We start from the raw sequence: 15,753 nt of genomic DNA on the forward strand, positions 1-15,753 counted from the left end.
ATAAAAAAACAAAATCCAACTCCATCCGTTTCGCCAACCATTTGATTATTTGTCTAGTGGTTGGCATTTTGTGCTGTGCGGCAAACTGTAAAATATTGTATTCTTGGAAAAAATGACTGGGTTATGGGTCTCTTCTCTCCTCAAACTGGCTAAGGCGCTGGCAGTATATACTTAACTTACTTACTTGCAGAATGGAAGGGCGTTGAAACTAATACGTGCTCGTGTTTCCATGCATAAGTGGGTTAGGAAAAGATGTAGAGCTAATAATCATAAAAATGAAACTATTTTAATATTTATTTTGCAGGCATTTATCCGGGATACACAGCATATTGACTCGCTGTCAGCTTCTCACGAAGCTTTTCTCTCCAACGATGATCTTGGGGTATGGAGTAATTCTGTGATCAGTCTAAGAGATCGATTTTCATTTATTCCCAATTTATTTTCTCTGAGTGCATGTTGCTTCAACAATCTTGATCAGTGAAAGACTATTTTGCCAAGAGTGAGGAATGATGCAGAGTTTACTCGAAACTTAATATCAGCAAAATAGTAAATGTTAATAAAAAAAAGTATCAAGTGAAGATATGATCCTCGCAGTGATGAACGCAATTTTTGCAATTGCGTACAGAAGCCTGAAAAATTCAGGACTTCAACAGGGTTTGAACCTGTGGCCTCGCGATACCGGTGCGACGCTCTAACCAACTGAAATATGAAGCCACTGACGTTGGGAGCTGGTCATTTGTGGGTTCCAATGTTCCCGTGAGGAATGAATCAACGATCAACTGCGAGGATCATAGCTTCACTTGATTTCATATCCCCAGTTCATATATGATCTATTTCATATATAATTTCATAGTTAAAAAAGTATTGTGCGACTTTTTACAACCAATCAAAACCGAAACCAAGTCTAACGTTTAGCTCTCTTTCGTTTGCTTTGGTTTGTTAATTTGAATGTTAGTGCTTCTGATTGGTCAAAGCGTTGTGTATTTTACAAAACTCCAGCTAAATGAACTAAGATCATTGGCTGAAATGAAGTAAGGAGGTTTTAATCATTTCGTTTCTCCGAAGACATCTGTTGATGATGTTGTAATGCTGCTTAAACAACAAGAAAATTTTGAGAAGACCTTGACAGCTCAGGAGGAGAAGATAAACGCTTTATCAGACATGGCTGACAGTCTGCTAGAAGCTGGTCACCCTGATCGACAATGGTAAGACCTCTGCTTGTTAATTCTAAGATAAAATGCTGACGCGTGATATGTGCCCACGTTTGGCTCTTTATTGTGTACAGGCCTTGACAATTCATCTCATGGGGCCTGTTTCTCAAAAGTCACGAAAACCTTTTCGGGCCCGAAAAGCAATTCGTGAAACAAGATCCGTTTAAGCAGAAGTCCTGCTTTTTTGCACAAGTTCTTCAAGACCAGGAAAGTGAAAATAACTGCTACGTTTCAAGGCTAAAAACGTTTTAGAGATACAGAGGGATTCAGGTCACCCGAAATGCGCCCGAGAAATTTCGGGACTTTTGGGAAACAGACTTCCGAGTCCGTTATGGTGAACCAAATTTATAACACCAGTGTTTCATTTAGAATACCCAAATGAAGTAATGAAACCCTTGGTTTGCTTTTAGGATTTCAAACCGCAAAGACGAAGTCATCAAGAGAAGACAGAATGTCAAAGAGCTAGCTGTGGAGAGGAGACAAGCACTGCTTCAATCACAACTGCTTCAAGACTTTAAACGAGATACTGAAGAGGTAAATAAATGAAGTGATAGGTTTTCACGAATTGCCACCGTAAAAGGATAAAATGACCATTTTTTTCTTGTCGCGGTGGGAATTCGACCTTTATCGTTTCGTGTAGAGCGGTTTTAAAATGCGTGTCGAATGTAATTACGCGATTGCAATTGCTACGCTTGTTGATTGGTTTAAAAATCTCTCGCCACGCCAGTTTGTTAACCAATGAAAAGGAAAACCAAAACCAATCGCGACTTGCACGCGCAATTTTTCCCGCGCTTTGAGCCAGTTACACGGAATTGCTGCGAATTCGGATTGGTTCATTATGCTGTTTGCACCTGCTGTGATTCGTTGAAGTGATTACTTTGGTATTTGTTTTACATGTAATTGTTTTGCGGCTCTCAATTGAAAACCGCTGGGATAACAAAAAAAGGTTGTGTTTTACTCTCCCACCGACGCATTACCAGTTTCTTTTGGGACTAATTCTTTCATTCGCAATTCAGACGTCATCAGTACTCAAACAAATGTTTCATTGCCTCTACTAGAGAACGAACCTATGGCCTTTCAGTAAGTTCTTCGATGCTTTCCCCTTAAATGAACGAGATTGTCGGAAGAAAGAAATGTATATATGCTTCTACTTATCGAGAATTTTTAAAAGACAATGACTTAGGCTCACAACGTTACTGGATACATGCAATACATCCAATAATGCTATGAGCCGAAGTTCTTATCTATTATTATTTGTCTGGTGATTGACTCAAGAATTGTGTGCCTCATTCTCAGCTAGAATGATTCATTCTTAGCTAAGGAGCAAGGGTGGTACAGTCAAATCGTTTGCGGCCTTTGTGCATAAGGTCCCGAGTTCGATCCCCGAATCTCACATCCTTGTTTCGACTTTTTTCCTTTTAGTTAGGGTTAGTAAGTAGTTTTAAATACCCTTAAAACGGAGCAGTGATGGAAAAGAGGGGGGTAAATGAGCGCACCGTGGGCTTTCTAGGAGAATACCCTCTAGAGGGTAAAGGAATTACCGTCGTTAAATAAAGTGTACCTTTACCTTTACCTAATTTAAATAATTTTGATGTAATTTGTGACTTTCCCGTCAGCGTTTTCCCTCGCTTTGGTGCAACCTCGTTCCCAGGGTCTCTCTTCTCTGCCTCCGTTGTAGGCAGAGAAGAGAGACCCTGGGAACGAGGTTGCGCTTGGTGCCGGTTGCGTGCGTTGACTATTCCTTATGATTGATTAATTTTATTCCCTGCATCTGTTGTGGTTGCCCATGCAGAGTAGTTTTTTCCTTTTGGTTTTACGAAGTGCCGTATGGCTGTTTGTATTTCTTTGTGCAGTTTGAGGCATGGATTCAAGAAAAACTCCAGATTGCAACGGATGAGTCATTCAGAGATTTGACCAATATAGAACGAAAACTAAAGAGACATCAAGCATTCGAAGCTGAAATTGCAGCAAACAAAGATGGTTTTGATGGCATCAACGCGGTAACCAGTTATATTATATACATTTTTTTTAACGCTAGGAATGAGAGCTTTCTAATCTCCCTATGGAAAATTCAATTATAGTCCATGACCAGGAGACTTAGGTGCCGATAAACTCGAAACTTCAACACCCCCCCCCCCCCCCCCCCCATCCCGGGTATTTGAACTTTTGCAGATTGGATCGTTCAAATTCCCGCCTTCTCGGGCCAAAATGGTGTTCAAATGCCCTACCCTATCGTCGGATTTGTCTGTCATACCCTACTAAAGAACAATCGTCGTCGGTTCCTGTTGTCTTTAATAAAGACCTTTTGAAGACCCTTTTTGTAAGCCAACCGCTCACAAATGCTATATCTGATTCTCTTCCTTTAAACTCTTCCATCTCGTCCAAACACGTGTTTTATAGCTGTTAGCGACTACGGCGCCCGAAAAAAAAGATGAGACTTGACTCTCACAAATGACTATTTTCAGTTGTAAGAGTCATAATTATGTGAGGCTTATGATATGCTGGGAAGGTCTTGTTTTGCCGAAACATTTCTCTAAAAATTACTCTGTCCATGAAAACGGTGTGACAGAAATTTATTGCAATCGTAAGTTCTAGCGAGTAGGCCCATGCGCACATCAGCTCTTTGCAAATCACAGCCTAGTCAAGTTTAGCTTATTTGAAGCACTCGCATATTGGGGAACAGGAAGAATGTTTCAGCACCGGTTGTCGGAGCCGTGTAGCCATTGACGCACTTCAGTTAAGTAGTAAAAAGGGAAACTAACTTTCTTGCTTAAAGGGGCTAGGTCACGCAATTTTAGGCAATTTCAGCACTGATCGTATGGTCATAGAATTAAATAAAATATCAAAATAACTGTTCAAAACTATAGAAGAACTCTAACAAAACACAGGGAAGCCAAGAACGGACATGGATGGACAAAACTGGAGAGGATTGAAATGGATTGAATTTGGGTAAATTTGAAAAACGTCGGCCCACCTTTTTTCAAATTTATATCAGTCTATATCAAAATGTCATTTACACAGCTGGAAAATCATTCTCAGTTGTTATGTGGCCGTGATTTTGCAAATGAAAGACTCTTGCTCTGCTAATTTGACGTTTAGAGCTCATAATTAACAAAAATAAACGAATTTACCTAAAATAGCGTGACCTAACCCCTTTAACAGACAGAGAGAATACTAAGCTGTACCGACACACTTTCAACGGTTAGTGCTGAATAGTTTTCTACTTTTTAAAGTGATTTTTTTTGTTATTTTAGTGCGGTAAGAATCTAATCCAAAAAGGTCATTATGGTGCTGGAGAAATCGAAAAGCTTTTGAGGAGATTAAATGAAGGCTGGAATGACCTAGTTGCAAAATCTGCTGATAAGAGCTGTCGATTACAGCAGGCGCAGCAGCAACATCAATTCAATCGTGCCATGGAAGATATCAAGGTTTGTTTTTCAACTCTGTAAGCTTTCAGATTTTTGAATGAAATTCGAACTCATAAATTTTCAACCCTGAGATACTAATAGACCATATTCGTATTCTCAGTATTGGACTGGAACTAGCTTGCAATGGAGGCTAATGCGGGGGAATATATTAAAAAGTATTTGCATTTTAAAAGATTCCCCCGCATTAGCCTCCATTGCAAGCTAGTTCCAGTCCAATACCGAGAATACGAATATGGTCTATTGAGAGCACTTTTTAACGCTGTCACATTTGAAGTCATAAATACAAAGAAACATATATTGCTTTCCTTAGCTGTTCCAGCTATTACTGAGCCATTAGTTTTATTGTACGTTAATATTTGTGGCGTGGGTATACAAAGTCGAAAAAAAGCAAAAGTCTAAGGATTTTAAAAGGTATTCAGAAGGAAGGTGATCGTATGTGTTGAACAAAATAATTTTGTCAACACTGAATAGGAAAAAAATGTAGGAATCAGTCAAGCGAAAGACTGGTTGGACAGCTTCATTGAAAGGCGTCCCAGAAAGTAGCCCGGTCGAGTGGACATTTGTGCTTTTCAAGGAAGAACGTGACAGATCATTATTTCCACTAGCAAAGAAAACTTTCCATGCTAAATTGTGCAAATGCCATTTGAATTTCCAGTTCGTTTCAAACATGTCAAAGTGCCCTTGCCATCTGAACTTGTGTTGTTAGCATTCTTGTTAATGATTAATCGTTGCACATGTTTATCTTCAGGTGTGGATGAATGAGGTCGAGACATTAATGTCCGTTGAAGATTTAGGTCACGACCTGTCTAGTGTCAAGTTCCTCCTCAAGAAGCACCAAGGAGTGGAGAGTGATATCGAGCTTCATGACCTTGAGATCCAGTCTCTTTGTGATCAAGCTCAAGATTTGATTGATGGAGGGCATTTTGACGCTGAAAGAATTGAACAGGGGACAGAAAACCTGTTGCATAGGTACTTTCAATTACCTTTTGAAGTCCTCTCGATGTTCCTTTTTGTCGAATTACCATCGTCAATATATCATTTTCAGGTTTGACGAGTTGAAAGAGCTCTTCGCCAATCGCAAAACACAGCTTGAGGATTCTCTTAATCTTCACCAGTTCTTTTATGACCTTGAAATGGAGATGGCCTGGATTCGAGAACACATGACCTTGGCAAACTCTGAGGACCTGGGTACTAGTCTTGTTGGTGTTCAAAGACTGCAGAAAAGACACTTGGTAAGAATGGAGAGAATATTTGCATTGTATTTGAGGAACAAAGTGGTTTTTCTGATAGTGCTCTGATAGTGTTGATACAGGTTTTGTTGCATAAAAGTGAACTTTCCAAGTTTTTAGGCATTTTGTATTGATCACATTACACTCCAACTATATCCCACTTTTAAACAGGAAACACTTGGACGAAGACTGGAGGGTACATGGGAGAAATGGCTATTTGAAGTCGAGTTCTCTCTCAAGCTCTAATTAACAATTAGACCCTTCGCCTGCAAGGGCAACAGGTCAATAGCGCATCACGAGGCGAAGCCGAATGGGCTATTGACCCGTGACCCTTGAGGGCGAAGGGCTAATTGTCTTAGTATCACCCAGCTAGTCGGACAGAAAAGGCAATAATAAAGTTAGCAAATGCAAATTGAAGAAATATTTATTTGGGAATAAAACCAAAGAAAGGGTCACGCTTTTCGCTACTCGAGGACTATTACTAATAGTCCAGTAATAGTCCTCTAGTAGCGTAGCCAATTAAATGCAGGATTTGCATTAGTCCACTAGTTGGGTGATACTAATGACAAATAACCCTTTTTTTCAGGCCTTTGAAAACGAACTTACGAATCATCAGTTGCGAATCGATACCGTGTTGGCTTCGGGTCAGGACTTGATTGACAGCAATCATTATGCCACTGATGAAATAGAGGAGCGCTGCGTGGAATTGAGTGGGAGCTGGGATCTACTAAAGGGAGCTGCCGCTGAACGAAAGGAGAAACTTGGTGATGCACTGGAGTCACAGAAGGTCAGTAAATATGATAAGTAGTACCGGAAATAGAGAGAGAAGAAGTAGCTTCCCCCCCGCCCTCCCCAGTTTTTGATTTTTTTTTTCAAGTAAAACTTACCCGTGTGGTTTTAACATGGAACTGTCCAATCTGTCCGCTCGCCAATAACACGGACTCTAGCCCTTTCCAATTTATGTGCAGTCGTTGTGGAGAAAAATAGTTTTAATTTTGTCAATGATATCTAGTCTCTAGACTTCACAATCGGGATGGCTTTGAAAAAAAAAAAGAAGCTGAAGGTATTAACGGATGGAATATTTTTCTAATCAGTACTTCACAGAGGCCAATGAAGCAGACTCTTGGATGAATGACAAGGCTGGCCTGGCGGCTAATCAGGATTACGGAAAAGACGAATCATCTGCTGACAAGCTGCTGACCAGACATACTGCACTGCAGACAGCTGTTGACACATACAGCCCTATAATACAAGGATTGGCAGAGCAGGCAAGAAAACTGGTACAAGGCGATCATTTTGCGGCCGCAAAGATCGCCACTAGACAGGTAAAAGCAATGCATTTTTTACGTTAAAAATCACGAGGCAGAAAGTGCCTTCCCAATAAAATGCACTGAGTTATGGGGATAAAATTCTGGGGTCTGTCTTTTCCAAGGAAATCTATTGAGCAGTACTATCACCTGTTCAGGTGTAAGTGGTCTACTGACTGAATATCATATCATATATCATATATCTTTATTTACCCTCGGATTTTTAGAGTAGCTTGGTGTAGCTAATTTCTCCGAGCATTTACCCTCCCAACCATGATACATCACAGAAGGCAGACCACAACACCGGGAACTACATGCCCTACTCTTTGCGACAAGTGTGCGGGTTCTTTTACGTCCCACAGGATTATGAACATTGAAGGGTTGTGAGACGGGACCTCCGGCTTATCGTCCTTATCCGAGAAGACGAGAGAGTCTAACCATTTGCAGATGTAATTACAAAGGCAGCACTTTCTTCTCAGTTATTTAAAGACCCTGAGTGTTGGTCCGGCCGGAGTTGAACTCACGACCTCCCACGTGACAGCCCGGTGCTCAACCAACTGAGCCACTGCCACCAACCAACTGAGCCACCGGCTGAAGTGGTCCAGTGCGTTGTGGTGTGCGGCGAGGATTAGAGAACTTGACGAAGGACAACGACGACGACTTCAAGAAAGCCACAAAACAATTTGTTTAATCAAAAGCGCGTGACCTTGAAAGCGTGTAACTTGAAACTTTTTTCCGTGGAACAAAGCTGGGGATTTAAGGACACCAATTTTATGCCCAAATATGGTCAAAAATAAGATCGATGCTGCACGCGCGGCCAAATTGCACGAGCCACGTTACATCCAAATATGGAAATTTTTCAACTCAAAAAACACTAGCTCTGAAACAGAGTTAACGGGACACTGTCATGAGTTGCGCATGCGCTAGCGTCTTGCGAAAACTTGAAAAGTGTTAGGTTAACTTTTTCAAGTTGAATCGACAAATTCAAAATGGCGTCCACTGGGGAGTGCTATGGTGGACTAAGAAGAAAATCCGAGTGAAAAAGGAACGCTTTAACGGATCGCAAAGAATACCTGAAGGAGTGGAATAACACGTACAAGCGTATTTATCTGAACAAAAGAATTTTTCACGCCTGGCTGCAAGCTAAATTCGATGCTGGCTACGAAGCGTGCAGCGACAGTAATTTCTCTTTGTACTGCAAGCGCTTTCGCATTTACAAAAGTTTATTGATCCGGAAAGTTCTTCCTGACAAGTAAATATTAAATTCTGAGCGCTATGTTTGACATAGAGTTCATTAACTGCGAATATACGTGACTCACGCGTGATTCCATAATGGCGGCTAGAATTTTCCGTGAGCGCGAGAGCGAACAAACTCGAGCATGCGCAGCTCATGATTGTGCCCCTTTAGACGTTTCAAGGTCATGAGCTTCTGAACAATGGATCTTCACGCCCTGAACGTGCATTTTGCATTTTGGTCCATTCCTCACCGTTCTCGTTCTGACAACGATGACAAATAACCAAATTTGAGGGTATTTGGAAAAGTGAGCACCGAACAATAAATAAACCATATTCGTCTTCTCAGTATTGGAATGCGCGGGAATATATTAAAAAGTAGATTCCTCCGCATTAGCGTCCATTGCAAATTACAATCATAGACAAAAGTAGTTGGAAAGGTTATGTAAATGAACCACACCAGAGATGTATTTCAACCCGCTTCTCTTAAAGCTCAAAAGAAATAGTTTCACCTTCTCTTATATAGCCCCCCTCCCCACTATTCAATGTTGGAAGGTAACTCAACAATTTCCCACTAAAACCATTCAGTTTTGCACAACATTGAATGAGGGGCGAAGGGAGAGAAGCAATGAAGACGTCAAAAGTCCTAACCTTCCCAACAGTTTTGTCTATGATAGCTCCAGTCTAATACTGAGAATACGAATATAGTCTATTGTCGGTGAGGTCGATGTATCAATCTTCAGGTATGACTACGAGGCTTTATGGTTAAATTTCACGGCTCAGTTCTGTTTTCTTTTTCTCACGAGAGAGAATTTCTAAACAAAATAATGAAATTTAACCATAAGGCCTCGTAGCTATATGTGAATATTGATTCATCGAACGTGGCCTATTGAACAGAGTACAGAGAACCTGTTACATTGGCAATTTCAAGTTCTCGGCAGTTTAAAGTACTTTTCTTCGGTGCTTTTTATTAGCTGTATTTGCTGCGACGGTTATTTTCCAGGGATGTGGTTATATTTAACTTGCTGGTCAAATTGAATTTTTGGGTTAATCGGGTTAAAATACCGCTGAAATGGGAACCAACTGGATCGTGTTTGGTGGTCCCACAGTTAACTCAGCCAGCGTCAACTCTGGGAGAATGATTCTCACATTGGTGAGAGCTCTGATCTTCTGCCATTGTGTTCCGAGATCATTCTCGGGGTTTTACGTCATATGTTGGTTGAGTTTGTTGTTTTTCTATTCTGCTTTGTGGGGTCAGTTCCCGGGTTCTCCGGATTTCTTCTCTCAACCAAAAACCAATCCGTCAAATATCCTCTTACAGACAGAGTAACGGTAGACTTTCGAAAGTCCTTCGTCTCATGTAGATGCGCGCGTACGAAAAATCACGATTCGCTCGCCAAAACATTTTCTCCTGGGATTATCGTCAGCTCGACTTGTGGCAAGTCTAAGAGTAACAGCTGTATTTGGGAAATACGTTAATAGCATCTCGCAGCAGGTCCGTTTTTCCGACCTTAGTTTAAGTCTTCCTTTCTACACTTCTACGCTACACTTTGCTTCTTCAAAAGTTTTAGTTTGCACTTCAGTGAACTCTCGTTGTTTTTACATTGTAGCGTGACATTGAAGAACAATTCGCAGGATTGAAGACTCTAACTATCGTGCGGCTACACAGGCTGGAAGAATCCAAGAAGCTGTATCAGTATCAGCGTGAAGTGAATGAGACTGCCGAGTGGATCAATGAACAACTTCACGTAGCATCTGCAGAGGATTATGGGAAAGATTTTGAGCATTTGGAGGTAAGGAATACTGATCCCCGGCTTAACTATTCTACAACTCTCGGTCAAGTATCAATATCACAGAATTGCCAAATTGCTTTTCTTTATGCAGTACCTGGTTATAAGTTCTTCTTCCTTTAATATTATGTATGTGTTGTTTACCAGTAGCGGAGGCAAGGTGGCGTAGTGGCTTTTACGCCGGTCTCTCAATTCCGGGGTCGCTGGTTCGGTTTCAAAGGTCGCTTTTCCAGGTCTTGAGTACGGCCCGAGGACGAATGGTGTCGGCTCTACTCAAGGCCAAGGGTACAGTTTTTTTTCCATACGGACCGACCAAGACTGGGACATAATTTATTTATCTCTTCTTTTTGTTGAAAGCCGTCATTTCGTTGGAGATTTCTTCCTCTGGATAGTAAAATTTACTTTCACTGTCTACACTCTTTACTGAATCCCATTTTCTTCAGAGTTTATATTTTCCTTACACATTTGTCATCTCGGAAAGTTGTTTATGAGCATGCTATTAGCCAATCAGATTTGAGAATTTAGGTTACTCACTTGTGATTTGCGGCTCACTGAAATATACCTTGTTAACAGACAATTCAGGGTAAATTTGAAGATTTTAAACGAAGTGCTCTGGCTAAAGCTGAACAGTTCAGTGAAGTGGATAACTTCGCCAAGCGTCTGGTTGCTGAGGGACACACCGACACTGTTGTCATCAAGGAGCAACAGGATATACTGAGGTGTGTTAACATAACTAACTGAAATGGACCTGTGAAGTACTGAGGCGTTTTCAGCTCATTACGGGATATGATGCACAAACGCGCAATTCATGATCACCAGCTTCCAGCTAGCCTGCGCTTTGGAGAATTTTAGACAGGGGGAAGGGGGAGGGGGAGGGGCCGAGGAGTAGGAGTGAGAGTTTCTCACTCTTACCTCTCCCCCTCGCTTTCTCGTTTGACTTCGTTGCAGGTTTTCGCGCGGCTATAATTCAAATGTCAACCTCGGTGGAAGGAAGCGCCTAAAATTCTCCAGGGCCCGGTTGTTCGAAAGCCGATTAACTTAACCCAGGATTAGCGTAAGCTTTGGTTTCATTTTTTCAACTTTTGAGTAGAAGTTTCTTTTGATTATTTTTGTTTTTCAAGATTAACTTCTTTTAATGTATAATTTTGCCAAATTTCAGCGCTGAACAAAGCGTTAATCGGCTTTTGAACAACCGGGCCCAGACCGCCAAAGTTATCCCTGGCATATATTCCTTCAAAAAAGAAGACTAGGTTTCCACACGTATTGAGAAGTATTAAAGTTGAAGAACTTCATCTCTTCATTTTGTATTATTTTTCCTTCTGTTTGTGTTTTTTCCCCACCCCAGATCTATGTGGGCTCAATTACAGGATCAAATCAGAATCCGTACCAAGAGACTTGCAAGCGCTGCGGAAATTCACCGGTTTAATCGAGACTTGAACGAACTCATCAGTCGCATACAGGAAAAGGATGCGTCGTTGTCCATGGAGGACCTGGGACGAGACATAGCTAGTGTCCAGGGCCTTCAGAGGAAACATGAAGGACACGAGAGGGATTTGATGGTGGTGAAACAGCAGGTTGAAACACTAAGCGTTGAGTCGGGAAAATTACAGACCGCCTATCAAGGTAAGAATAAACACATCCCGTCTAAAACTGTAACTGACTTAACTACTGGAAAAATAAACATTTTGAGGATAATATGGGTGTTTTTTTTTGCAAGCGGAAAAAAAAAATCACTTGAATTTCGGATCTCCGGATCTCTTTTCCTGCCTCTAGGATTAACATTCTTTTGCCCGGTCCGATACCAGAGGTATAGAGCCACTATATTCGCCCTGAAGGGTCTCAAGATCTGCCCGTTTTCCTAATACTGTATCGGTTTTTAAGCAACGAGCTACGAAGCCACTCTAGATAGGGCAGCGCAAACCATTACAATTACAAAACACTATAAGGAAGTATCTTCGTTTGTTGAATCAAAGAATAAATGGCCTAAGGATGCCCTGCTTTGGCTATGAAAAACGAGGGCGCAAATTCAAACTCCAGCGCGCGCGGGTCGTCTCTGATCAAGATTGGTCAATTTTTTGCGCGCGAACTTCTTCTTTGTTGATGTCACAAAGGAAACGTTTTAGTTTTAAACTAACATTAACTCGCTTCGGGCTTCTTTTCCTTGAAATGGGAGAACTTAGCCCTTAAAAAAGCCCTTATCGGAGTTATCAGCGGTTTTGCCACATGAACGAGGCTAAGGGGTCATTTTGTATTGAATTGACCCCTAATGCCTCTTTTGCATGTAGTTTTAAACAAAAGAAAATGTGCCTGCAGGTTCAACTCCAATAAGGACTATTGAAAAGCAGTTTTCCTCCTTCTCAGGACCAAAGCGAATAGAAAGCAAGTGTAAGGTTTGCAGAATAATTATGTTTTTAATCAAATTACTTTTGAAATCCGAAAAACTAACACCTTGTGACCACGCGACCGCACTCACTTTATAATTATCGACACTGGCATTTTAATCATTGTATGTTTACGTTGCACAGGTCACATTGAAAATCGTGGTTTGAGGGAAATTGAAAAGCAAAAGATTACCTGAGTGTAGATTTTTGGTTTCACTTTAGAGGTCAAACCATTTTGACCAGTTGATATACAGATACATGGTCAGATAAGCGGGAAACGAAGAGTAGAATGCTGTGAGGACATATTTCGATAGTGACCCGGTAATACTCCGAGCAAAATTAACAACAAGTGGAACCGTCTGAGTACGTTGCTTTTGCTAATGCTGTATCACTAGATAAAATCAGCCTTAATTTAAACCCCAAAGCCCTCTACTCTCTTCATGTTTTGCAAAGCCTTACTTTGGTATTGATGACGACTATGGGTTCCAGGTCACACAGCCGAGTCAATCAAGAAGCATGAAGAGTTTGTGTTGAGTCTGTGGGATGAGCTTAATCGAAAAACTTCCAGAAAGAAGTGCAAGTTGAAGGATTCCAGTGACTTTCACAAACTCAATAACGAGGTAATAGCTTGATGTCGGAAATATCTCTTAAAGAAGGTCGCTTTTCTTGTGGATTATAGCCCCGCGTTTGTTTTTGATTAAAACTTTCCTTGTATCCGCGAACCACTTTGATCGTTTGGCTTAGGATTTAGGATTAGGGTTTGCCATTAAAACATGTCTTGGTCGCCGTGATTTCGCTTTGAACAGGAACTGCGAATGTATTATAACTTCTGCTAAACTAAAAAGTCATTTGCCGGTAACTGGTGTCCTGTTTTTATTTGTCATTAGATCCGGGACTTGGTTTCATGGTGTATTGATATGAGTCGCACAATCTCGTCTGGGGAACCTGTACATGACGTCACAGTTGCCGAAACACTCCTGAGACGGATTGATGAATATCGATCAGAGATGGACGCCAGAGAGGAAGGCTTCAATAAGGTCATGGAAGCTGGCGAAAAGATGATCGATAACGGTCATTTTGCATCCGATGAGGTTAGTTATCCTTGTCTTCTTGCACTCCGTTGACGCAAAAAAAACTTTCTTCTCCTTAAATCCGTTTTATTACGTTTGCAGATTGCAGAGAAATTAGAGCTTCTTTTAACAGAACGTGAAGGCTTGTACGCCACTTGGGAAGACCACAAAACGGAACTGGATCAGGCGTATGACTTGCATGTGTTCTTAAGGGATGCCAAACAGATCGATACCTTGACAAGCTCACAGGAGGTATCGTCTTTCTTGTCACTGATTGATATGTACTGTAAAATAGGTTTATTTCTTAATTACCAACTATTACTGTTTCGTCCTTGTTTTAATAAGCCATGTTGTCCTCTAAAGTGTACTTTACTACAAATAATCGGGCTGTGTGCTTCGGTCACGCACGCAAGGGTGCTGAACAGCCCCTTCTCCCTGCTGCCTTTGCACCTGCAAATGGGTGAACGGCTTTGTAGAAATGGCGGGTTTGTTTCCCTCCACTTGTCTGTCGTCTCATACTTTGTGTGAGGACCTTTAGAAAGCCACATTTCTTTTTGCAAAGATTGATGGAAAATGCATGTTTTTTTGTGTGTGTGTTACGATCTTTCTCTTGTGTGTGACAGTTTGATTGTGTGGTTGACTGTTCACGATTTCAGCTTTGTGTGGTTCTCTAGAAACTGAAGCAAAGTGGTGGTGATGACAATGATGATACTAGTGGTACTGTTGCTGATGACGGCAACATTCAAAAACTCATTAATAATTCATAAGCCTAACAGCCTGTGAAAAAATCGATAAACAATACAATACATACTTAACTGACCGCTCCCCATAGGGGCTTTTCAGGGCCAATGAAACAACGAAATGACGGAACAGAACAACAACAACAACAACTGTTAAGAATCCCAACTGGCCGGAGGCAAACCAGTTGGCTATTTACAAGTGCATCTGGGAAGTTGAACCAGGGACTACTAGGATCAAATTCAAAGAGTGGTCAGAGCGGGTCTTGAACCCAGGATCTCCTGGTCTCAAGGCAAGCGCCCTAACCACTGGGCCACATTGCCTCCTATAAAGCGTCACGTACATGAGCTTTAAACCCGATAAAACTTTCCTTTTGTTTTCTTGTGTGCTAATATCTTCCCTTCACTTTTTGAACCTGTGTTCGGACTCCCAAAGGACACTCTTTGCGTGAAATGTTTTTGAAGCCGTTCGAAAAGACTCGCAGCACGTGTTGCAGTTTTTGGGTCTAAAAACAATCGGCTACGCCTCTTATTTTTAAACCCGTTTAAACACTGCTGCTCGTTTTTTTTAAACAGTACATAATGCCTATGACTGTGGAGATGGTGACGATGACAGTATTGGTGATGATAATGGTGATTATGACATCGATGACCCAGTAGCAGCCGGAAAAGTCATTGCATAATATGGTAAAGACTTGTTTCCATATCTCAAAATGCCCTTGGACGTGAGGGTCCTGGAACAACAAAACTGAAACAACCCAAACCCATACAAAAATGCTAACCTTAGGCCTAAACATTATCTAAAGCACATTGTTTAGGCTTAAGGTTAGCATTTTTGGAAAAGAATTGGGTTGTTTCAGCTATTGCACCCTTCACCCCCTACCGCCACCCCAGGCCCCTCACGTCCAAGGGCACTTTGAGATCTGGAAACAAGTCTTTACCACATAATACACCTTATTCACTACTTGCACAAATCCCATAATACACCTCTTTAACCCCCCAACAATTTGCATAGGCATTGTTTTTGATTTCCCACAGGATATCTTCATGTCCCAGGAGAACTTGCAAACAATGATTATGCAAAATTTTTGGGGGGTAAAAGAGGTGTATTATGGGATTGTGCAAGTAGTGAATTCCAAAATGGCCGCCATTTAGATATTCTTTTGTTTTTATTGAAATTAGACCTTAATGCCTCGTTCAAGGCAAAATATTCTTTTAAATTTTCAGCTCAAAAACGAGGCATCAAGGGCTAATTTGAATAAAAACAAAAGAATATTTAAATGACGGCCATTTTGGAATAAGGTCTATATAGACCTTTTGGCAGATACGGCGGCCATTTTGAATTCTATTGTTTGAAATAGCTATTA

General features: G+C 41.1%; 1 protein-coding gene across 4 annotated transcripts in view; it reads left to right on the plus strand.

Annotated features, from left to right (window-relative positions):
- The window catches only part of LOC137984373 (spectrin beta chain-like), a 70,069-nt gene that overhangs the window by 31,015 nt on the left and 23,301 nt on the right, over nucleotides 1-15,753 (plus strand). For all 4 annotated transcript variants that reach the window (XM_068831548.1, XM_068831549.1, XM_068831550.1 and 1 more), the window contains 15 exons: nucleotides 305-382; nucleotides 1,066-1,205; nucleotides 1,622-1,745; nucleotides 3,065-3,211; nucleotides 4,466-4,639; nucleotides 5,388-5,608; nucleotides 5,685-5,871; nucleotides 6,455-6,655; nucleotides 6,963-7,193; nucleotides 10,019-10,201; nucleotides 10,772-10,917; nucleotides 11,544-11,821; nucleotides 13,069-13,199; nucleotides 13,467-13,670; nucleotides 13,752-13,901. In XM_068831548.1, the coding sequence (XP_068687649.1) occupies nucleotides 305-382; nucleotides 1,066-1,205; nucleotides 1,622-1,745; nucleotides 3,065-3,211; nucleotides 4,466-4,639; nucleotides 5,388-5,608; nucleotides 5,685-5,871; nucleotides 6,455-6,655; nucleotides 6,963-7,193; nucleotides 10,019-10,201; nucleotides 10,772-10,917; nucleotides 11,544-11,821; nucleotides 13,069-13,199; nucleotides 13,467-13,670; nucleotides 13,752-13,901 (2,595 nt within the window). The remainder of the gene's footprint in view (nucleotides 1-304; nucleotides 383-1,065; nucleotides 1,206-1,621; nucleotides 1,746-3,064; nucleotides 3,212-4,465; nucleotides 4,640-5,387; nucleotides 5,609-5,684; nucleotides 5,872-6,454; nucleotides 6,656-6,962; nucleotides 7,194-10,018; nucleotides 10,202-10,771; nucleotides 10,918-11,543; nucleotides 11,822-13,068; nucleotides 13,200-13,466; nucleotides 13,671-13,751; nucleotides 13,902-15,753) is intronic.

The sequence above is a fragment of the Montipora foliosa genome, chromosome 14, assembly GCF_036669935.1.
Source record: "Montipora foliosa isolate CH-2021 chromosome 14, ASM3666993v2, whole genome shotgun sequence".
NCBI lineage: Eukaryota > Metazoa > Cnidaria > Anthozoa > Scleractinia > Acroporidae > Montipora > Montipora foliosa.